Source organism: Pelophylax lessonae, assembly GCF_965119305.1.
Source record: "Pelophylax lessonae genome assembly, chromosome: 2".
NCBI classification, from domain to species: domain Eukaryota; kingdom Metazoa; phylum Chordata; class Amphibia; order Anura; family Ranidae; genus Pelophylax; species Pelophylax lessonae.
In genome coordinates this window covers 77,167,251-77,190,853 of record NC_138769.1, presented here as the reverse complement: position 1 = coordinate 77,190,853, position 23,603 = coordinate 77,167,251, and the positions used below count along the sequence as shown (strand labels likewise).

Genomic DNA, 23,603 nt, shown 5'->3' with positions numbered 1-23,603 from the left:
AAATGTGAGACTAAGTGGATTTTCCTCACCCAGGCCCTCGCACCGACGGGGTTAAATATAGAGTTAGACTTGAATTGCTATATTAGCGATTCATGATCTTGCCTTTTTCATTTACCCTTATAATGGTACTGGAGTACGATTGATTTGTCTCAATCTATATTTTGGATTCCAGTGGTGTGCTTTTTTAAATATGCTTTTTATATGTTTTTTATCATTTCTAATAGACATTACATTGGAACCTTCACTATGGGGGTACTGATCAGTGCAATGTAGATGGTTGTTGCATTTTTAATGTTTACCATGATTACCTGTTTTTTATGCAGAATGTTACTGGCAATGCTCTGCAGATCCATATCGGCACGGGGTAGAACTCCAAGAAATAACAATGTTATCCTTTTCACCATATTATAGCACTTGTATTGTTATTTATATTTCAGTGCCAAAGTGAATCTTTATGATATGGCAGGTTTTCCCTATTGTTGTTATTGATGTCGGAAGTTCCGCAATGCGGGGTGCTGGTTCACTTCCGGTTTACTTACCTCATTGCCGATTGGACGCAGAGCGTTCCAGCAGGGCTATTTAGATGCCGGATGTTGTCGTTCAGGTCACGCCTCCAGTTGAAGTCGGACATGACGAAACCGGTCGGGGCGTGACCTGACGACACATCCGACATCACGGGACACGGCAGAGGAGCTACCCGGAAGGGACTGGGCTGGCGTGGAGTTAGCCCAGTATACTGGACGAGATAGGCTTCCTTTCTGACCGGAGACATGCTATTCAATGCCTACCCATATGCTTTTACATGTGAGTGCAAAATTTTTATGTTTTAATAAAGCAAGTGTTTTGACGGTACTTCACTATTTGGAGCCCTTCTCTTTTTCCATAATGCCATTACATTGAGGAAAGTGTGTGAAGGATACTTTTATGCGGCAGTGGTGAAGTGACTCTGGTCTTCCATGCGTGTATTCCCTACATCTGTATGGTATCCCTGCTCAGTTTGCTCTGGTGTGAGAACACTTGAGCATCGTTTTCTGGTGAGTTGCCATTTCTGCTATCTATCGGTGTGACACCTGGTGGTGGATGGTGATCCATTTATATACTTCACGCACTCCTGGATTTATGGACTTATAAGGACATTGCTTTTCTCTACATGTTTTTGAGTGTTTATCAAGCAATATCTTTGACAAGCATGCTTTTTACACTTTAAGTCATTTAATAGTGATTTTATGCGCTACTTCTTTTCCGTTTTTGTATTTCCAAATATTATCCAGTATTTGTTTAAGTAGCAGCAGTGTTTCCATACTATAGCAGTCAAGTGACTGACTCCTCCTAAAGCGCAAAGATATTTGGACTTGACAGTTGGTGTCTAAGTTTTTATATATATTTAACTTTATATGTATATTATGAATAGGCACTGTTCATTAATCTCAATACACAGCACTGCTGTACAAATAGCGCACCACCATTCTTATATACAGTGCCCCCATCCTTGACGTCCGTGGAACAGTGCCTCCCCCATCCTTGGCGTCCGTGGAACAGTGCCCCCCCCCCATCCTTGGCGTCCGTGGAACAGTGCCCCCCCCCCCATCCTTGGCGTCCGTGGAACAGTGCCCCCCCATCCTTGGCGTCCGTGGAACAGTGCCCCCCCCATCCTTGGCGTCCGTGGAACAGTGCCCCCCCCATCCTTGGCGTCCGTGGAACAGTGCCCCCCCCCATCCTTGGCGTCCGTGGAACAGTGCCCCCCCCAACCTTGGCGTCCGTGGAACAGTGTCCCCCCCCAACCTTGGCGTCCGTGGAACAGTGCCCCCCCCCCAACCTTGGCGTCCGTGGAACAGTGCCCCCCCCCAACCTTGGCGTCCGTGGAACAGTGCCCCCCCCAACCTTGGCGTCGGTGGAACAGTGCCCCCCCCCAACCTTGGCGTCCGTGGAACAGTGCCCCCCCCCCAACCTTGGCGTCCGTGGAACAGTGCCCCCCCCCAACCTTGGCGTCCGTGGAACAGTGCCCCCCCCCCAACCTTGGCGTCCGTGGAACAGTGCCCCCCCCCATCCTTGGCGTCCGTGGAACAGTGCCCCCCCCATCCTTGGCGTCCGTGGAACAGTGCCCCCCCCATCCTTGGCGTCCGTGGAACAGTGCCCCCCCCATCCTTGGCGTCCGTGGAACAGTGCCCCCCCCATCCTTGGCGTCCGTGGAACAGTGCCGCCCCCATCCTTGGCGTCCGTGGAACAGTGCCGCCCCCATCCTTGGCGTCCGTGGAACAGTGCCGCCCCCATCCTTGGCGTCCGTGGAACAGTGCCGCCCCCATCCTTGGCGTCCGTGGAACAGTGCCGCCCCCATCCTTGGCGTCCGTGGAACAGTGCCCCCATCCTTGGCGTCCGTGGAACAGTGCCCCCATCCTTGGCGTCAGTGGGAGGAACCGGGGCCCATATCAGTGGTAGGAATATTGCTCCAAGGGCACATCTGGCCCACGGACCGCAGTTTGGAGACCTAGACAAAAATCAGGTAAACCTTGGAGTGCAGGCGCAGCTCCACTGCGAGGGAGGACTTCTAGTTTTCTAAGAGTTTGGCTTTAAAGCTAAAGTTTAACAAAAAATAAAAGAAAATCCCTAAAGCCTTAGTCACATCACTTACCTGTAATGAAGGATGTTTCACGTTGTACAAGCAGCTGGATCCTGGACAAATATTCACTGCAAGGATGCCTCTGCCTCTTCATTGTTCACACTGCTTATAACATGAACTGTGAATGGGGGAGAGTGTAATCAGTCACAGGATTCTCTCTGCCACTCACAGATTATGTTACAGGCAATGAAATCAATGAAATAACTTTTCTCCATGAGGAAGAGGAAGGAGGGGGCATGTCCCCATCAGACCCTCTGTACTGCTGCGCTACCTTAAGACCCATAGCGGTTAATCATTGCAGCACTGGAAGTTGAGAGACAGGAAGAGGACAGGCATCCCTGCAGTGAAGATTCAATCCAGCTGCATGCACAGCGTAGAATATTCCTTACAGGTAAGTGTTGCGACTAAAGCTGTGGGTAATTTATTTCTTTTTTTTTTAGCTAAAAGTTAGCTTTAAGTTAACAGTAAAGGTTTTGGAAAAAGACAGCTGAGTTTGAGCAGAAATGAAAGCTCCCCTGTACAGCTCGAGCCTTGGATCCAAATCGGTCTAAACAGGGATGATCATTGTTTTAACTGCCAAAAGTAGCCATTAAAGCCAAGCACCACCATCTTTTTTTTTCCCTCTGACTACGGGTCCTGCGCGGTTTGTGATGAAGTCAGGGTGCAATCACTGGCTGTAGAGCCTTAAGGCTGGGTTCACACTGCCGCACGGAGCGTCTCACAGTAGGGGCTCCTGTTCACCATTTCAGTCTGAATTTTTTGGCTGAAATTGGATCTGAAAACGGACCAGAAGATGCACAGGACCCCTTTGCAATTCGCAACGGAGCCGCTCCGGATTTATGTGAACCGGCTCCATAGAGAGCCAGTCACCATCTCCTGACATGCAAATCCTATCAACAGAAGCTGGACGTTGGCCAGCTTCTGTCAGAAAGGCTGCCGTACATACAGGTCAGCCGGTTTCTATTGAACTGGCCAATAGCGCCCGATTTGTGGCCCTTGTGTAAGGGGCTTAAGCGTACACAAGGGCAAAAATTCTCCTGGTTTTAATCAAGGGAGTGTGGCAAATGAGCCTAGAGCTGCATATTTGTGCATATACGAGCTTTAAAAAAAAAAAAAAAAAAAAAAAAGGACTGGCAACACAGATTTCAGGTTTTTTTTTTTTTTTCTTTACTGATCTTTATGCAGCGTTATGTTTATACACCTGTGTGTACAGGCACATTGAAAGCAATGGTCTGCATTTACATCAGGAAAAAATAAAAATCTGTATACCGAAAAGTGCTGCATTTTAAGGCACCAGTATGCAAGAGGCCTTAGAGAGGAAGGTTCAGAGGACCAGGCACACAGAGGATTTAAACTCTAACAGTGAAGTAAAACTCTGAACATAGGGTACACACACTACCTAAACTCTACACAAATTCCTAACATTTAATAGTTCTTTTACCTATTCACTTGTTCTCCACCTCTGAGCCACATCCCCATAGTGCCAATACCAAAAGAATCCTCCAGCCATTCCCATATAAATGAAAGTCACCGCTTCAGTTTCTTTGTATAGCCATTCATAAAAATGATCTTTGCTTCTCAGATTTACATAAAATTAGCCATCTACAAATCTAAAAAAATAAAAAAATATTCGGAAGTGAACAGGAAACAGCTTGGTCTCCTGCTGATGGGTCAGCACATCTTTTGCATGAACATACAGACTACACACATACTATCTGAATTTATAGGGCCGATGAAACCGCACTATAAAAAATTTGTTTCATGTGTGCTAAATTTAGCTTGGAAAGTTTTACAGCATCACAGCTAACCAGATGGCAAAGACTTCTTCTTAAAGGTAGTATAAGGCCTAAAAATAACTGAAAAATCTAACAATTAAAAAAAAAAAAAATTTATGCTTATGTATCAACTCTCTCTGGAAAGTAAAATTACCTTTTTGTAGGCTGTTAAAGCAATTCCCTTGATTGCATAATTTCGACAACTTACTTTCATGCAGATAAGGATATCTGATGGCGGATGTGCATACTTGTACCAAGTCACCATGGGTTTGAGGTCAAAGGATTAGCCTTACAGCCAGGTGACTAGAACTTTTAGAAGAAGGTTAGCCAGGAAAATTTGCACTTTCAGAAGAAAGTCAGAAATTGCCATCCCTGTAATTATCTCATGATCAGATTTACCTATACTTGGTAATAGCACTTTAGGTTTCAATTGAGGTTGCAAGTATTTTGGGGTATGTTTAATAGCTTGGCACATCTGAGTCTGGCAATTTTTAATACTAAAGAAGAGTTCCAGTTTGCTGCTGACTTTTAATAAACCCACTCACCTGGTCCCACGATCCAGCGATGCGCCCACCCAAACCCTTGGTTCTCTCCCTCGCCTCTCCCTGGCATCACAAGTGTGCCTCCCTCAATGGCCGGGTAATCTTCTGGGACCTGTGATGTATCCCAGAAGATTGCAGGAAGATCGCAGAAGATTGCCTAGGCTGCCCAAGTAGAAGCAGGAGCTGGGTACCTGCCAAAACTAGGTGCCCACAGCGTAGATCAAGATCGGGTTCAGGTAAGTATAAGGGGGGCTGGAGGAGAAGCTGGACACGGAAGGTTTTTTACCTTAATGCAAAAAATGCATTTAAGTGATGGTAAAGTCTTCTTTTTTTTTCTATTAAAATACCAAACATGTTAAACTTCCCACCTCTTTGCAGTGGTTTTGCACAGAGCAGCCCAGATTCTCCTCTTCTTGGGTCCCAGGCTGGAGCTCCTGGCCCCTCCCTCCTGTTGAGTGCCCTCACCGCAAGCAGCTTGCTATGGGGGCTCCTGAGTCAAGCTGCAGCTCCGTTTATCCATTCAGACACAGAGCTGCCCCCTTTCTCCTGATTGGCTGAGTTTGATTTACAAATTTAGTTTATTTTACAATTTAGTTTATTGGGAGCCAATGGCATCGCTGCTGTGTCTCAGCCAATCAGAAGCGAGAGTCCCAGACGGCTGATGCACTCATGGACGTCGCTGGACAGAGACAGGGCACAGGTAAGTATTAGAGGGGCAGGTCCACACTAAAGGCTTTTTATCTTCATGCATAGAATGCATGAAGATAAAAAACCTTCTGACTTTACAACTTCTTTACCCATCTCCCAGGCCTATTCTGACACTTCGTTCCTAGAGTGAAAAATCTACTCTTTTTGCTAGAAAATTACTTAGAACCCCCAAACTTTTTTACCCCAGACCCTATAGAATAAAATGATGTGTGTTGCAATTTTTTTATGTCACACGGTATTTGCGCAGCAGCTTTTCAAATGCAAATTTTTTTGAAAAAAAAAAAAAAAAAACATTCATGAATAAAAAACAGTAAAGTTAGCCAGATTTTTTGTATAACGTGAAAGATGTTACGCCGAGTAAATCGATACCCAACATTGCACGCTTTTAAATTGCATCTGCCGGTGGAATGGCCGCAAACTGCAGTGCTTAAAATTCTCCACAGGCGACGCTTTAAACGCCTTTAGGTTACCAATTAAGAGTGGCACAGGTGGTCTGGTGCTAGAATTATTGCTCTTGTGCTGAAGTTCCCGACAATACCTCATGTGTGGTGCGATCACCATTTACATACTGTATGTATGTGGGAGTAACGGATGCATTCGCATCTGCATGTAAGCACGGTTGGACCGGGGTGCTTTACATTTTTTTTTTGTACAAACGTTATTGCTATCACAAGTGGTGGACAAGATCCCTTGTGACCGCATGGGAAATAAAAGGTCCTCTTTATGGAGATATTTGGGGTCAGTCAATCAGGCCAAGATCGGTCGAACCCGCTATTTCTTTGGCCGCTGGAGGCCAGGTAAACAAAGGGGCGGAACAGGAAGTGATGCACGCTTGTTGCTCCCAGTTTCCAAGGTTACAGAGAGAGGGGAACGACGTCAGTTCCTCTCTGTACCAGGCAGCCATCGCCACATCGCTCCCAGCCTCCTCGATGGGACCGGAGAGCCCGGAGAGGCGGCGGCCATGGGGGGGGACCCCCCTTCCGCCACCTGCAGAAGAGATAGAGTGGCTAATTAGCCACTCCGATCTCTTCTGCCTGAATTGGAATTTCCAGCTGCAAACAATGATGCTGGGATGATGCCTGTAGGTGCAAGCATCATCCCGGTATAACCACTGAAACCCAAAGAGGTATGGGTACGTCCTTGGGTGGGAAGTGCTTAAGGTTAAAAAAAAAAAAAAAAAACCTACCTTTATAGCTACTTTAAATAGGTTAAACAGTTTATATATGCATGCACATGTTTATACAGTGATTTGTTGTGAAATGCTAGTTACATGGTTGCCATGCTGATCCTCTATCCCGGTGGAGTCACTGACCTGGATCAGGACAATCAGAATTTTCAGAACAAGTCAGAATAATCAGAAAGCAGATCTCAGCTTAGAGAAGTTAACTCAATAAAAGACCAATCCTGGTTGAAGTGGGTTAAGCTTCCTCCTAATTAATAGGCCTGTCTGAATATTTTTCAATGTCCGGCAGTAGCCCCCTTCTTGCTGCGTCCTCCCTCACGTGTCTATTCCCGCATATATTACCCAATTGATAGATTCAGTTTCGCCTCCAGAATATTTCCTGGCTGAGGAAGTCCAGCCAAATCATATGTGCCTGGCATGACTTGTGCTGTCTCAGGATCCCATGACCAGCACCTGTTCCCCCGACAATTTACATTATAGGGTTTCACCGTCTGCTGTGCCTGCTGCCAGAAAATTAATATGTTGTTGGTTAACCTTTAAGGGATTATAAGTACATATGAGACAACACCTACTGCCATAGTGCATCCAGCCTTTGCCTGAAGGCAGTGCAATACAAGTGGTAAAGTGTAAACATGTCGGGAAGACATTTTGTGTCATGCACCAGTACCAGGTCTATCCACCTAACAAAAGGTTATGTTTGAGCACACGTGTAGACTTTACTGGGATTTATCAATGTGCATTTACCAGTATGGATAATGGTATTAGCAAAACACATGTAGGCCACTATTGCTCCCCTTTAGAAAATGTTAGTGGCAGAGTTATGTTGACCCAAAGGCTCAATTCTTTCTGATCACTGACCTGCAAAAAGTATGTGGAGCAAGAGTTCTGACTTTCACGTGGTTTCACTAGCTGCATGCTTGCTCCAGGTCAGTGACTCAAGAGTATTGTTGACAACCAGCATTTTTAAAGGGAGGTCAATGGCAGCCTCTGTATCTAAGAACAGTTTTCTTTTTTGTGACCATCATTCTTGAACTATTGAGTACTATGGGTGACCACTTTAATGGGTTGCAGTGGCAGCATTGCAATAAAACAGAAGTAATTCTGCTACAACCGATGACCCGCACCTTTCCTCTGTCCATACGGGCTGACTGACAGCATAGTACTCTACGCTCTGATATCCTTTAAAGTGAAGCTATGCCCAGACTATACTAGTGTCCCCATTGGTTGATTTCTCCTCTATTCCTGTTCTAGCGACAACCCCAAGTTTGACATTTTCTGTCAATTTCACTCTCGAGGATAATGGTAACAAGACCAATAGAGAGAGTGAATCTCCCTAACAAGGACACAGACAGCAATAAATATCTGCTAGGTGTCTGAATTCATAAATCTAAAAAAAGTTTTGCATTCTGCAACAAGGATCCCCCCAGCCTCCCCTTATACTTACCTTAACCCAATCCCGATCGACAGCGCTGTGCACGAAAGCAGCGGCTCTCCCCCTCCTCACAGGGCAGAAAAATAGCAGCAGGAGCCATTGGCTGCTGAGGTCAATCAACTCCTATGACAAGAGATGAGGGGGAGGGCAAAGCCTGCTGTCTGTCTATGGGTGCAGGTAGCATTACACGGGAGCGAGCTCACATAAGTAACCCCTAAAGCTGCACGATTCTGCATAAAATGAGAATATTTTTGCTTTGAATAAAGATCACAATTATCGGCATAATATATCTTTCAGATTAAAAAATTGGGCTAACTTTACTGTTTAGTTTTTTTTTTTTTAATCAATGGTGTATTTTTTTCCAAAAAAAATGCGTTTAAAAGACCTCTGCGCAAATACAGTGTGACACAAAATATTGCAACAACTGCCATTTTATTCTCTAGGGTCTGTGCTAAAACAATATATATATTATATATACACACATACATACATTATATATATATATATATATATATATATATATATATATACACACACATACACTGTATCTCACAAGAGTACACCCCTCACATTTCTGTAAATATTTTATTACATATTTTTTCATGTGACAACACTGAAGAAATGACACTTAGCTACAATGTAAAGTAGTGAGTGTACAGCTTGTATAACAGTGAAAATTTCCTGTCCCCTCAAAATAACTCAACACAGCCATTAATGTCTAAACCGCTGGCAACAAAAGTGAGTACACCCCTAAGTGAAAATGTCCAAATTGGGCCCAATTAGACATTTTTCCTCCCCGGTGTCATGTGACTCGTTAGTGTTTCAAGGTTTCAGGTGTGAATGGGGAGCAGGTGTGTTAAATTTGGGGTTATCGCTCTCACTCTCTCATACTGGTCAATGGAAGTTCAACATGGCACCTCATGGTAAAGAACTCTGAGGATCTGAAAAAAAGAACTGTTGCTCTACTTAAAGATGGCCTAGGCTATAAGAAGATTGCCAGGACCCTGAAACCGAGTTGCAGCACAGTGGCCAAAACCATACAGCGGTTTAACAGGACAGGTTCCATTCAGAACAGGCCTCACCATGGTCGACAAAAAAAGGTTGAGTGCACGTGCTCAGTGTCATATCCAGAAGTTGTCTTTGGGAAATAGATGTAGAAGTGCTGCCATCATTGCTGTAGAGGTTGAAGGGGTGGGGGGTCAGCCTGTCAGTGCTCAGACCATACACCGCACACTGCATCAAATTGGTCTGTATGGCTGTTGTCCCAGAAGGAAGCCTCTTCCAAAGATGATGCACAAGAAAGCCTGCAAACGGTTTGCTGAAGACAAGCAGACTAAGGACATGGATTACTGGAACCATGTCCTGTGGTCTGATGAGACCAAGACAAACTTATTTGGTTCAGATGGTGTCAAGCGTGTGTGGTGGAAACCAGGTGAGGATTACAAAGACAAGTGTGACTTACCTACAGTCAAGCATGGTGGGAGTGTCATGGTCTGGGGCTGCATGAGTGCTGCTGGCACTGGGGAGCTACAGTTCATTGAAGGAACCATGAATGCCAACATGTACTGTGACATACTGAAGCAGCATGATCCACTCCCTTCGGAGACTAGGCCGCAGGGCAATATTCCAACATGATAATGACCCCAAACACACCTTCAAGATGACCACTGCCTTGCTAAAGAAGCTGAGGGTAAAGGTGATGGACTGGCCAAGCATGTCTCCAGACCTAAACCCTATTGAGCATCTGTGGGGCATCCTCAAACGGAAGGTGGAGGAGCGCAAGGTCTCTAACATCCACCAGCTCCTTGATGTCGTCATAGAGGAGTGGAAGAGGACTCCAGTGGCAACCTGTGTAGCTCTGGTGAGTTCCATGCCCAAGAGGGTTAAGGCAGTGCTGGGAAAAAACAGTGGCCACACAAAATATTGACACTTTGGGCCCAATTTGGACATTGTCACTTAGGGGTGTACTCACTTTTGTTGCCAGCGGTTTAGACATTAATGGCTGTGTGTTGAGTTATTTTGAGGGGACAGCAAATTTACACTGTTATACAAGCTGTACACTCACTACTTTACATTGTAGCAAAGTGTAATTTCTTCTGTGTTGTCACATGAAAAGATATAATAAAATATTTACAAAAATGTGAGGGGTGTACTCACTTTTGTGAGATACTGTATATACACACACACTTATATATATATATATATATATAAAAGTTTGGGGGTTCTAAGTAATTTACTAGCAAAAAATTCTGATTTTATATCTTGTAAGCAACCATTGTCAGAAAAAGGCATCTAAGTGGTTAAACTAACCTCCTTTGCAGACCGAAGTTTATCCCTTTGATCTCAAAGAATCAACTGATACAATGTTTATATTTTTATCATCTTTGAGCAATGTTGTAATGTAAAACTTTGCCAGCTACTTTTTTTATTTTTTTTGACAGCTGTGAGCAGAGAACAGCTCTGCACTGGTTACATGGATCTTAGAAATGCCGATGTTCCGTGAAAAAACCATATCCGTGAAAATTCCCTACCCTCGTCACTTCCGGTGCACCTACGTTCCATTACGTATATGACAGGAAGTGACGAGGGTAGGGTATTTTCACGTTACACCAGATTAAGAGCGTGAGGGTGGGGTTGAATCGAGATTGCGGTTTTTTTTTTACCCATCATGCAGCTCTAGTACCCCCCTTAGAAAGCAGCTTGCTAGATGGAGGGTGTACTTGGCAATGGGGAGGAGCCAGGAGGACCAATGGGGGAGATGAGGGTGAGGGAAGGACCTCAGAAGGATGAGCATTGGGGTTGCTCTGTACAAAACCCTCAAAACTTTAGGTATTTCTACTGATCTAGAACGTCAAAGAGTTATCTTGGAAATTCGATTGGAGTGCTGGCTTTTGGATCTGCCTGGTGTCACTCTTTGCCAACCACCCACCTCAACAAATGGGTTTTATGAGGTTTGTGCAGTGTGATCTGATGCATTTCATGCAATGAAATGAGACATAAGAATATATTTTGTTACCTGTAAAAGCCTCCCTTGACATCCAAAATCCCCAAGATTGCTGCTGGGTGCCGCCATCTTGGATGTGAAGTCAGGAGCCCCAACAGACTCAGAGCTGGCACTAAAGTGCACAGAATTTCCTTACCTAGGTGCTACATTAAAAAAAAATGTTAGGGAGGAGAGGAGGAGGGGAGAGAAAATGCCAGCAGACAGTGACTGGACACTTCCAGTCTTCCAGTTGGGGAAAGAGGAAGGGTTCTTTGCTAGATAATTGACTCTTCCGACACTGTCAGATTAGCTAGCAAGTTCAACGGCACACAGCGTTCGAGACATCGTCACAGATCCCAGAATGCTGCTGGACATTCGTTAAGGCTGCATTCACACTTGAGCGTAGCGTTTTACCGCGATTTTACGGCGATTTTTAGGCGTTTTTCATTGATATCTATCAAAAACGCTGGTAATCAGCCCAAAAAGAAGCTCATGTACTTTTTTCAGCTACAGGCGTTTTACAAAACGCTCAGATGTGAACAGGGGCCATTTAAATGTATGGGGTTTTACTTATTGGGCGTTTTGGAACGTTTTTTTGAGCGTTTTTGTAGCTGAAAAACACTCAAAAACGCCCAGGTGTGAATGGAGCCTAAGTGCAGCAGGCAACCGGCTGTGAGCCCACAAGGAATCACAGTCGGATGCCTACAGTAAGCATGCTGGCATAAGTGACCCATCTGAACCCAACAGGTTCAGATGGGGGGACGGTGTTGAACTCCTGGGCAGGTGCTGCCTTTTTTTTTTTTTTCAAACAAGGTAAAGAATCACTTTAAATATTAAAAAGAAAAAAAAAAAAAAAGTAGCAAAAGTGATGCCACCAAAAAAAAAAAAAAAATGCTCTCATAAAAATAATTGAATTTATTTGGGTACAGTGTATTTTTTAGTCAATCGTAGCACTGAAATAAAAAAAAAAAAATATATACCACTCACATACCATCTCAATCAGTAAATTGCAGCACAATTTATGGACCAAGGCCTCTGCAATATGCCAATCTAAAATACTCTGAAAACAAAATATGCACATATGAAAATACAGAAAACAGACACGCAGCGGCAGAGGAAAATGTCTGATTGCCAGTAACAACATCTCCATACCACATGGGTTTACTGCCATCATTCTGGAATTGTTTCAAGCTTCAGAATGTGAAACAGCTGCGCTAACATACAGTCCAAATAATGGACATAAAACGCAACATGCTGATTTCTACCCATAAATGCGCAATGGTCAATGCTAAATATAATTGCTCAGAAATTTCCAAAACTGCTAGGAAGGATGCACCTGTTTTGGACGAGGATTACAAGTGTAATGCCCCGTACACACGTGCAGATTATCTGCAGACTTTTGTCTGTAGATTTACCAAAACCATATAATATGAGGTCAAACCTAAACACTTTCAATTTGTATGCAATCCGGCAGGCCCTTGCACTACATAGAAAAGGTAAATCTGAAGACAAAAGTCTGCAGATAATCTGCACGTGTGTACGGGGCATTACTCACTGGGAAATTTAAAAATTGGTTCAAAGCCTGAAAAAAAAAAAAAAAAAGACAGGTCCTCTTTCCCGTCGGCAGCAATTTCCGTGGCTTGTCTAGATTTTTAAAAGAAACCCACCCTAAGAAAGCTTGGGGCTGCCACTGCTGACCTCCTTTGATAAATTCCAATCTCCTGGTTGTTGACTCCTGACTGAACACGGAGTCCACTGTCCCAAAACTGGTGGGTAGATCAGTGAAGTCATACCAATGGTCAATGGTCTTGATCTACCATTTTTCTTCTGGGCAAGTGATTCCAGGGCTTGTCCCTAAACAGGGATGTTTTTGGGCACTTTTTTTGCCCCTTAAATGCAATAAATGCTATTACATGACACCGACAGCAGCAAAAGTGTTGCAGTGGGCCAACAAAAAAAAAATTAAAAACCAAACCACCGTGTGCCATTCAAGAGAACTAGAAGACTTAACAGGTCACATAACTGGGTTCTCCTCTTCCCATCTTTTTATCCCCCCTTTCATTGGTATGAATAGGTTCTTGAAACAAGCAAAGCATAAAATACTTTTGTAAGGTACACTGCATCATCAGTAGATGCCCAATGGCAGAAGGAAGATGCCAATAGGGATGAGCTCAGGCATGTTCAGTTCCTAGTCCCAAACCACCTGAGCAATCCTGCCAGGAAGTAGTCACTGCACACCGCCAATCAGGAGCAGCCTAGTTGTTTATTGGCCCAGGCTGGGACATGCCTCAGTTGCCTATGATTGGTGGTGGCAGTGATGGCTTAATACCTGGATTGCTCAGGTGGGTTGGGACTACAATCCAAACATGTTTGAGGTCATCCCTGCATGCAAAATACTGAAGTGGAGAGGAATATGGTTGTGGCAGAAAGCACAGAGCTGAAGGAATGCAAACAGAGGTACATATGCCATAATATGCAAGACCATTCCTGCAGCCCAAAAAGGTTTATATCCACTTTAAGGCCCCAGTCACACCAACAGGTGCACATCAATCTCTGTATATGGCATACTCATTGGCGTCTGTTGTGCATAGATGGCGCGATTTTAAATTTTAAAATATTGGTCGATCCCTAATGTATATATATATATATATATATATATATATATATATATATATATATATATATATATATATATATATATATATACATACATACATACTACATACACATACATACACACATATACATACATAAAAATGCTCACCTTTTCTCAGGTTAAAATAAGATTAAAAAGAAAAAAGTGTGACTTTTTTTTTCTTCTACATTGCATTCTGTAAAGCATTGCACCCCCGATTGCGGGTTTAATGCTTGGATCAGGCAGACTCTGGGGCAATTTCTGAATTGCAGGAAGAATCAATGAACAAGAGCTCTCACCCTTGCAGGTCATTGTGAACTGCAAGCCATCAGCTGCAATGGCTGAATCAGCACTGTCCAGGCCGAGTCAGGGGTCCTGCAGCCTCATAGGACAATCAGGGGAGAATGAAAACTCCTCCTACAAGCTTTAACCAGACACTGATAGAAGTCACAAGACTTCTATATACTGCTAAGAAAATAAATTTAGCAGTTTATATTTACTAAAATAATTGCATTTCCATGTTCTGTGTACTATGGAGACCAGATATAGTGAATGCAGGCTCCTGGGTTTAGTAACACATTAAGGGCTCATTCACACCATCCGCACTTTGTGTGCACTGGAAAAAAATAGGATATGTACCATGTCAAAAAAAAAAAAAAGTGAAGGCAACCTCACTGCGACGCATTTAATGCCCCATTCACATCGGAGTGTTGCTCAATTCCTGACTACGTGGCAATGCTCAAGTTGAAGAATCCCATTATTCCTAAGACACATCACAGCACAGCAAGTGCATGTTAAAAATGAATGTACTATGGTACAAACAAACCCTAAAGCAGGCCTGGTATGAAAATGCAAGGTCCACTTATGTTGCAGCTCCCAAACCCTCAAATAAAAAAACACCCAGTAAAACCTCTAGAGAGAAAAAAAAAAAAAAAAAAAACATGCTTACCCAACTTAATATGATGGCAGCATTACTAGGGTTTCTCTTAGGATCCCATGCAAAGCTGAGGATCCCAAAAGCCAGGAGAACATACTTCTGAAGCGCTGGATCATCTTCCTGTGAGATCGGACATCCCAAGCTTTCCCAGATCCCACAATTGATCTCAAGGATGCCACATGTGCCTACACTAGACAGAAGTTTGGGTGAAAAGTATTATTGTTATACCTAATGGCCTGTTAGCACATTACTGTGCAAGGCTGCCCAACAGGCCATCACATAGAAAGCCCATTTGCCATGTTTCCTATGTGTTCAGTTCACGCCACTGCAACGTGCTGAAAGAAAAGTAGCATTCACATTTTTTTCTTCCCTGCAGCATTTTGCAATGCATACACCACATTGCAATGCATTGAGATGCATAAAGGAGAATGAAATGTAATTTTGACATTTCAATAAAGTTTTACAAATAAAAATAAACAGTGCAAAGAATTGTAACAATTTTGCGCTTACTGTTCATTCTCACCATCACAAGAGTGAGCTCTTTCGCCGATTCAAACCCCCACAAACTCTTTCTAGTGGTGCACAGAAATTAAAATATTTGCTGCCGAAACCGAAAATTCAGGATGCATTTTGCTGAAACCGAAATGGACTTAGTCTTTTTTTTTTTTTTTCATAAATAATTGTATTATATTCAACTTTTTAATTTCATGGATTTACATAAATATGAATTGATGGTCGGCCATTATCGACACATTTTAAAACGGTGTTATAAATCCTGCTTGCTGCATTTTTGGCAAACCATACCAAAAACGCACCTTCCCACTGAAACGCATTGAAAACGCAGCTAAAACGCATCCAAAAAGCACCCATGTTCTGTTTGATGCATTTTTTGAGTCACATGACCTATGAAAAACACACCATAAGCAAGGTAAAATTGCGATCAAAATCACTGTAAAATCACGGCCATTTTCAGTAGCGATGCACTGGAATTTTGGCAGCCAAAACGTATCTGCCGAAAATGGTATTATCGACATTTTGCTGATAAGAAAAAAAGATAGCGAAAATGCACATGATTTTACCACGCTTATGGTGCGTTTTTCATAGATCATGTGTCCCAAAAACTGCATCAAAAACGTAACAAGGGTGCATTATTTATGTGTTCTTGCTGCGTTTTCAAAGCATTTCAAACAGGAAGGTGCATTTTTTTTTTTTTTTTAACTGACCAAAAATGCAGCAAGCAAGATTTTTTTTTTTTCCTTGTCAAATTTGTTTATTGTTATGAATAAAATAAAGAAGAACAATCTGAATTTGACATGGATTATGGTACATATTTAAAGGGTAACAAACTAATTACTTCAATAGGAAAGAGTCAAAATAAAATTCAAAACCGTACTATACAAGTACCAAATAGACTGTAAGTCAAATGTAAAAAATGTCATATTTGAAAATAAAGAGAAGGTTAAATTGTTGACTGTCGGTCTAGTTAAAAAAAAAAAAAAAAAAAAAAAGTAATTGCAAGCAAGATTTTTAACAATGGAAACCCAAGGATTAGTGTGAAGACATAGGGTCCTTTCACACGGGCGGTCCCCGTATGTCCCTTTTTCATCCCATTTTTTTGCGAATGAAAAACGGACATAATGCATGTCAATGGGATTGCAGATGTCTGCAGATGTCAGCGGATGACCATCCGCTGACATCCGATTTGCGTCCTTTCCTATCAGTTACGTTTTTTGGAACGGAAGAGAACCCTAATTTTTCTTCCGTGTAAAAAACCAGAAGGACGCAAAAACGGATGTAAGCAGTGTCATCTGCTGACATCCGTAATCCCATTGACATACATTATGTCCGTTTATCAAATGGATGGGATGATAAACGGACCGGATGACACAAGTGTCATCCGTGTCAGTACAAAAAAAAAAAAAAGTGCTGGAGAGGATCAAAAAAACGGTCCGCCCCGTGTGAAAGGACCCTTACAAAGAATTTAAATGTATACATTTTTCTTGAGCTTTTCTTGCGCTAAATGTGTCAAAAATGGCTAACAAATGCATATTCATTTAAATTCATGATATTAAATAAAAAGTCAATTATATATATTTTTTTTTGGCTAAACTGTAATTTTCGGTTTTTGGCCAAGTGCATCCTGCATTTTCGGTTTCGCCACTAAAATTTACATTCGGTGCACCTTTAGTTTTCGGCAGCCATTTTTTTTTTCCTTTTTTGGGAACGCTGAAAACCCTATTTTAACCTGCCGAAATTTGGGTGCATCACCAGCTCTTTCCCTCCTCTAATGCAGTAGTTCTGAGCTTGAGCGCTCACTTCTGTGTTCATGAAGATGAACAGGAAGAGCTAGTAGTCTCTTAGCAACGCCCTAGAAGTTCTCCAGTCAGGCTTCACAAGGTACGGCCTTCACCTAAAGTAAAGGCATTATTCAACTCTGGTCAAAGCTGCAGCTTGTTTTTATCTGCAGACGCCCTTTATCTGCATAGGGAATTTTTTTAGTAAAGGTAAACTAAGGGCCCTTTCACACGGGCGCTCCGTATGTCCGCAAATCATCCTATTTTTTTGCGAATGATTTGCGGACATAATGTAAGTCAATGGCATTGCAGATGTCAGCGGAATACCATCCGCTGACATCAGATTTCCTTCCTTTCAGTTCTGTTCCGTTTTTTGGAACAGAACAGAACCCTATTTTTCCTCCGTTCAAAAAACGGAAAGGAAGGAAAATCGGATGTCAGCGGTGTCATCCGCTGACATCCGCAATGCCCATAGACTTACATTATGTCCGCATATCATCCGCAAACGGATGGGATGATATGCGGACACACGGAGCGGATGACACAACTGTCATCCGCTCCGTGAAAAAAAAAAAAAAGTCCCGCGGCGGACAAAAACAGCAGAGCGGCCGTGTGAAAGAGGCCTAACTCTTTGCATGCAGGAAATTATCTGGGAAGTATAAACAAACGTTATTCTGCACATTTATCTAATCTGCCTCATGGCGCAAACATTTCTATTTTTTCTAAACACTAAAATCAATGAGGTTAAATGCAGGTAATCACACAGTACAATGCACGCAGCAATGCAGGACACCACCATGGACATAATGTGCTTGTGTTGCGGTGCGTTTTGAAAGGGGGGCCATGCACATTATTGTGAAGCATTGACAGCCCAAAGATAATGAGTGGATTGTCTTAACACAACACAGGTTAGAGAAGAACTAAACCCTCCTAGGGAGCTGCAATCTTAGCTTCGGTTTGATCTAAAGAAGCCATGTTGCTGCACATGTGTTTAGCTATGACACCAGCCATTTGACAGAAAACATAAAAGAAAGTAGGCGCAAACACCTAGTGCATTACCCTTGGACACCTCTGAGGAAGGGAGCGTGTCTCCCGAAACACGTCAGAGGTCCGTACATAAGACAATCCCCTTTCCACATCGCGGTGGACTAATTCTATGCGATTTTTATTTATTTGGCATTCTAAATACATTTTAAAAGGTGTCCAAGGGTAATGCACTAGGACGGTGCTTGTGCTTTCTTTCTTTCATGTTTTCAGTCTTTGGAGTTCCCCCATCTGAGGAGAGCAGCGCGCCTAAAATTCCTGTTGGGAGTGAGCGGTTGGTTCATTCAGTTGTTTGAAGAATTCCAGCCATTTGATAGTTTGACAGTTTGGTTTAGAGAACACGCAAATGTGACAGTTAGCATTCTCAGCACATGAAATCATTAAATCCATGGGTTTAGTTCTGCTTTAAAATGGAACTAAAGACATTATACTTACCTACCCTCTAAGGCTGGCTTTACATTACAGTAAAAAGCCGCTCCATCGCGGTTCAGTTTTTGCGGTCCCGGTATATTGCGTTTTTTTTTTTGTAATGTTATTTTACTATATAAATCATTAAGAATTAAATATTTTTGTGTTTTCCATAGCTCTTGCTTTTATGTGTTTAAATGAGTTTCTATTGTTTTAAAAGTGTGTTTAAAGACCTTAAAATGCTTCTACACGTACAGTGACAGTAAAAAAAACATGCCTACAATGCATTTTAATAGGGTTTTTCTATTTCACAGATTTTCACTTTTCGCGACTGGGTCCGGAACGTAACCCCCGCAATGGAGGGGGGTTTACTGTATACAATTTTCCTTTAGATTTACCAAAACTATATGATACAAGGTCAAATGTAAACACTTTCAATTTGAATTCAATCAGGCAGGCCCTTGCACTACATAGTTGAAAATAAATCTAAAGGAAATTGAATAAGAAAATTGTCAAATATATGGCCAGCCTAAGGGTCCAGGTCCCTCATGAGCATCTTCTCCATGGGTGCCAGTCTTTGGGCGTCTCCACTGCCAAGCACGGGATGGCAATTCCTGCACATGCACAGGAGTCAGTCCTCTCGGCACGCAGGGACCAGGCTGGCAAATTTTCCATTAAAAAGCGGAACTAAACTCCCCGTTAGATCTGTCTTCCAGCATTGCAGTGGTTACAATCCTCGCTGATTGCTGTCATATTCTTCTCAGGTGTTGGGTTTTCAGCCTCCTGACTGGCTAAGGCCCCTTTCACACTTGCGGACCGTTCAGATCCGCCTGTCAGTTTTTCGGGCAGATCTGAACGGATGCCCCATGCATCTCTATGGGGCATCGAATGTCAGCGGAAACCCTATTTTACATCCATCTGGCAGATCGGATCGGATGAGAACAGACAGGTGGTCCATTCTCATCCAATTCCCCCATAGAGGAGAGTGGGGATCTGTCACCTCCGTCTCAGCACACAGAGCAGAGACGGAGCTGTCATCCGCCTGCTCAGCGGGGGATCGGCAGATCGATCCACCGCTGAGCAGCACGGACTCAAATCGACGGAACGGAGCAGTGTGAAAGGGGCCTTAAAGATTGCATCCTGCACAATTGCAAAGGAGTCAGTCATGGTTCTAAGAATGCAAGCGGAGCCGCACATGTGCAGCTCAGCGAACATTCAGTACAGAACAGCAAGCAGGCAAGTGAATATTTCTGCAAAAGACACATAGCATGCTTGCAGTTTACTTAAGCATTAGTTCTACCTTAGCCGTTTTGGGAAGCCATTACATTGGTGGGTTTCGTTCGCTCTAAGGACTGGTTCACACCAGGAATCGCACAGGAATGCGTTTTCCTGTGCGATTTTGAGGGCAGTACATTTTTATTTGAATGGGCTGAAATCACACTGCACCAAGAGTAGCGCATGAATAACTTAAATAAAATGCACTGCAACCGGATCGCACGATACTTCTGTACCATGTAACTCAGTGCAACCTGCGTTTGGGGTGTCATTACCATTGCATTGACGCCCACTGCAGATTGCAAGTGCAGTGCGAGAAACGAGCAGCATTCTGATGTGAACAGGCCCTTAGGCCTCATCCCCCCCCCAAATTTGAACATGTAGTGGCAAGTATAGGACAGACAGTGGTGGCAAGTATACGACGGACAGTGGTAAGTGTATGACCAATAGCTGCTGCTGGGATCCCAGATGCTCAGATCACCTCATACATCTGAATGACAGACAGCAGGGACTGTCCACAGCTGGAAGCCTTTATCTGTATGTAGCCCCACATCCAGCAGCTACATAAATTTGCCCCTCTGAATGGGCAGACCCAGGCTTAGACCCCATGTGAAGGCCGGGTTTACCCCAGTGTTCCATCCATCATTGTGCAAGCAGTACCTTTGCTGTCTAATAGGATGCAGCGGCTGCATGAATACAACTGTTGCTCCCAATGTGCATGGCCCCGGACGCACCTTACAGCGGTCACCATTGATTGGACCACCTGAGATCCCGACTGCAGGTATCCACTGTATACTATACCATGGCTGGTGGAGGATGTGTGAATGAGGTCTGAGACATGGAAAGATGTATAAATGGGCCCTTCCAAACCATTGCATGCATCTCCATGTGTGTAGGAATGTCCTATAATGAGGGGTATGTCAGTGCCGGGGTGGGGAGGCCTATGGCGGTCTAGGCTGGTATCTGCGCTCTCCGTTTGGGTTCCAGGCTTTTGCTGGTCATGCTGTCTGGTTTGGGGGCAATATAGGATAGACAGGGGGTATAGCATCTCCTCTTCCTCCCCCCAGATTAGGCTCCCAGGCCACGATCTTTAGTACACAGCAGCTGCCTCCTCTGCCAGGAATGCTCGGTGCCCTCCGTCTGCGCTGACACCTTCTGGGGGGCTGCAAGGGCCACATTCCCAGAGAGGAGCACACTGAACACTGCATGCAGGGAAGGCCTAGAGCAGGGATATGCAAACCGTGGCCCTCCAGATGTTGCAGAACTACAAGTCCCATGAGGCATAGCAAGACACTGACAGCCACAAGCATGACACCCAGAGGCAGAGGCATGATGGGACTTGTAGTTTTGCAACAGCTGGAGGGCCACAGCTTGCATATCCCTGGCCAGGAGGAAGAGGGGGGGGGGACAGAGAAGGATGAGGGGGGACTATGGCTCACCAGCCTGGCCCAGGATAGAGCTACACAGCTGGGAGGAGGAAGTGGAGGAGCTGCATGTCATCACATCCATAGCAGGCCTGGTCACTGAGCTGCTGGGGCCAGAATGACACAGGAGGGGCCCAGAGCAACATGGGGGAGGGGCAGAGGATAGCTGGGCATGCAGGTTAGGTGGGCCTAGGCTGGCAGTGTTGGGGTGCAGGGGGCGCTGTGTGCAGAGATAAGCATGGCTCAGGCTGGCAGTGTTGGGGTGCTCGGTCGGGTCACACCTACCTTCTGGGAGTTCTGCTGAAGGACATTCTGCTCCACGGTCATGGCCCAGATCCTCCTCCCCTCCCGCCGGGGCTCACACTGCACACTACGCGGGGCTCAGGCCGGCCGCACGGGGACATGAGCCTAGGAGAGCCCGGCTACCGCCCGCTGTGCTACCTCTCCTCCACCACCGCCTCCTCCGCCCGACACCGCCCGAGTCTCCCCAGCGGCCGCACACAGATCACCACTCCCACCGCTCACATGGAGAGGGGCGGCCGCTCTACTCCGCACTCCTCCCCCCTCACTATGTGTCTGCACCGATCTCCATCTGTGTCTGCATCGATCACCCATCTGTGTCTGCACCGATCCCTGCACACCGATCACCGATCTCCATCTGCGTGTGCACCGATCACAGCACACCGATCACCCATCTGTGTCTGCACCGATCTCCGCACTCCAATCACCCATCTGTGTCTGCCCCGATCACCCATCTGTGTCTGCACCGAGCCCTGATCTCCCATCTGTGTCTGCACCGATCTCCCATCTGTGTCTGCACTGATCACTGCACACCGATCACCCATCTGTGTCTGCACCGATCACTGATCTCCCATCTGTGTCTGCACCGATCCCTGCACACCGATCACCGATCTCCATCTGTGTGTGCAACGATCACTGCACACCGATCACCCATCTGTGTCTGCACCGATCTCCGCACACCAATCACCCATCTGTGTCTGCACCGATCTCCATCTGTGTCTGCACCGATCACCCATCTGTGTCTGCACCGAGCCCTGATCTCCCATCTGTGTCTGCACCGATCACTGCACACCGATCACCGATCTCCATCTGTGTGTGCAACGATCACTGCACACCGATCACCCATCTGTGTCTGCACCGATCTCCGCACACCAATCACCCATCTGTGTCTGCACCGATCTCCATCTGTGTCTGCACCGATCACCCATCTGTGTCTGCACCGAGCCCTGATCTCCCATCTGTGTCTGCACCGATCACTGCACACCGATCACCCATCTGTGTCTGCACCGATCTCCGCACACCAATCACCCATCTGTGTCTGCACCGATCTCCGCACACCAATCACCCATCTGTGTCTGCACCGATCTCCGCACACCAATCACCCATCTGTGTCTGCACCGATCTCCATCTGTGTCTGCACCGATCACCCATCTGTGTCTGCACCGATCTCCATCTGTGTCTGCACCGATCTCCATCTGTGTCTGCACCGATCTCCGCACACCAATCACCCATCTGTGTCTGCACCGATCACCCATCTGTGTCTGCACCGATCTCCATCTGTGTCTGCACCGATCTCCATCTGTGTCTGCACCGATCACCCATCTGTGTCTGCCCCGATCACTGATCTCCCATCTGTGTCTGCACCGATCACTGCACACCGATCACCCATCTGTGTCTGCACCGATCACTGATCTCCCATCTATGTCTGCACCGATCACTGATCTCCCATCTGTGTCTGCACCGATCACTGATCTCCCATCTATGTCTGCACCGATCACTGATCTCCCATCTGTGTCTGCACCGAGCCCTGCAAACCGATCACCCATCTGTTTCTGCACCGAGCCCTGCACAATAGGGATCGACCATTATCGGCAAAGCTGATATATCAAAGGCCGATATGCACTTTCCCTGATATATCGGAATCGGCCACCAAGGTGGCCGATATTACCGATATTTCGGAAAGTGCTTGTACCGGAGTGATGCCTGCAGCTAGAGGCATCACCCCAATACCGGTGTCCATAGCCACACTTGTATAAAGTACTCGAAACCCATACTTGAGTAAAAGTACAAGTGCTCTATCAAAAAGTGACTTGAGTAGAAGTACTAAAGTATTCAACATTTTTTGTACTTAAGTATTGTAAGTCGTTTTTTTTTTTTTTTTTTATTTTGCTACTCAAGTACTGAAAGTAAAAGTACCAGTAGTTTTTAAACAAAAATGCTACTCAAGTACTGAAAGAAAAGTACAAGTACTGTGTTATGTAGTTATTAAAGAAAGAAGTCAAAAGTTTGAACATCATATTGTTTTTAATTATTTCAAATGATTAA

The 23,603-nt window shown here is 44.7% G+C and overlaps 1 protein-coding gene and 1 long non-coding RNA gene across 4 annotated transcripts in view; one reads left to right on the top strand and one right to left on the bottom strand.

Moving 5' to 3' along the window:
* USP25 (ubiquitin specific peptidase 25) overlaps nucleotides 1-21,779 on the bottom strand; it is a 226,137-nt gene extending 204,358 nt beyond the window's left edge. For 2 of the 3 annotated variants that reach the window (XM_082245200.1, XM_082245202.1), the window contains exon 1: nucleotides 21,543-21,778. In XM_082245200.1, coding sequence (XP_082101326.1) covers nucleotides 21,543-21,584 — 42 coding nt within the window. In that variant the 5' untranslated portion in view covers nucleotides 21,585-21,778. Of the gene's footprint in view, nucleotides 1-21,542 lie in introns of all 3 variants that reach the window. The other variant, XM_082245201.1, reaches the window with a different exon arrangement.
* Nucleotides 1-23,603, top strand: part of LOC309545470 — a 1,154,934-nt gene that overhangs the window by 411,389 nt on the left and 719,942 nt on the right. The window lies entirely within an intron of this gene.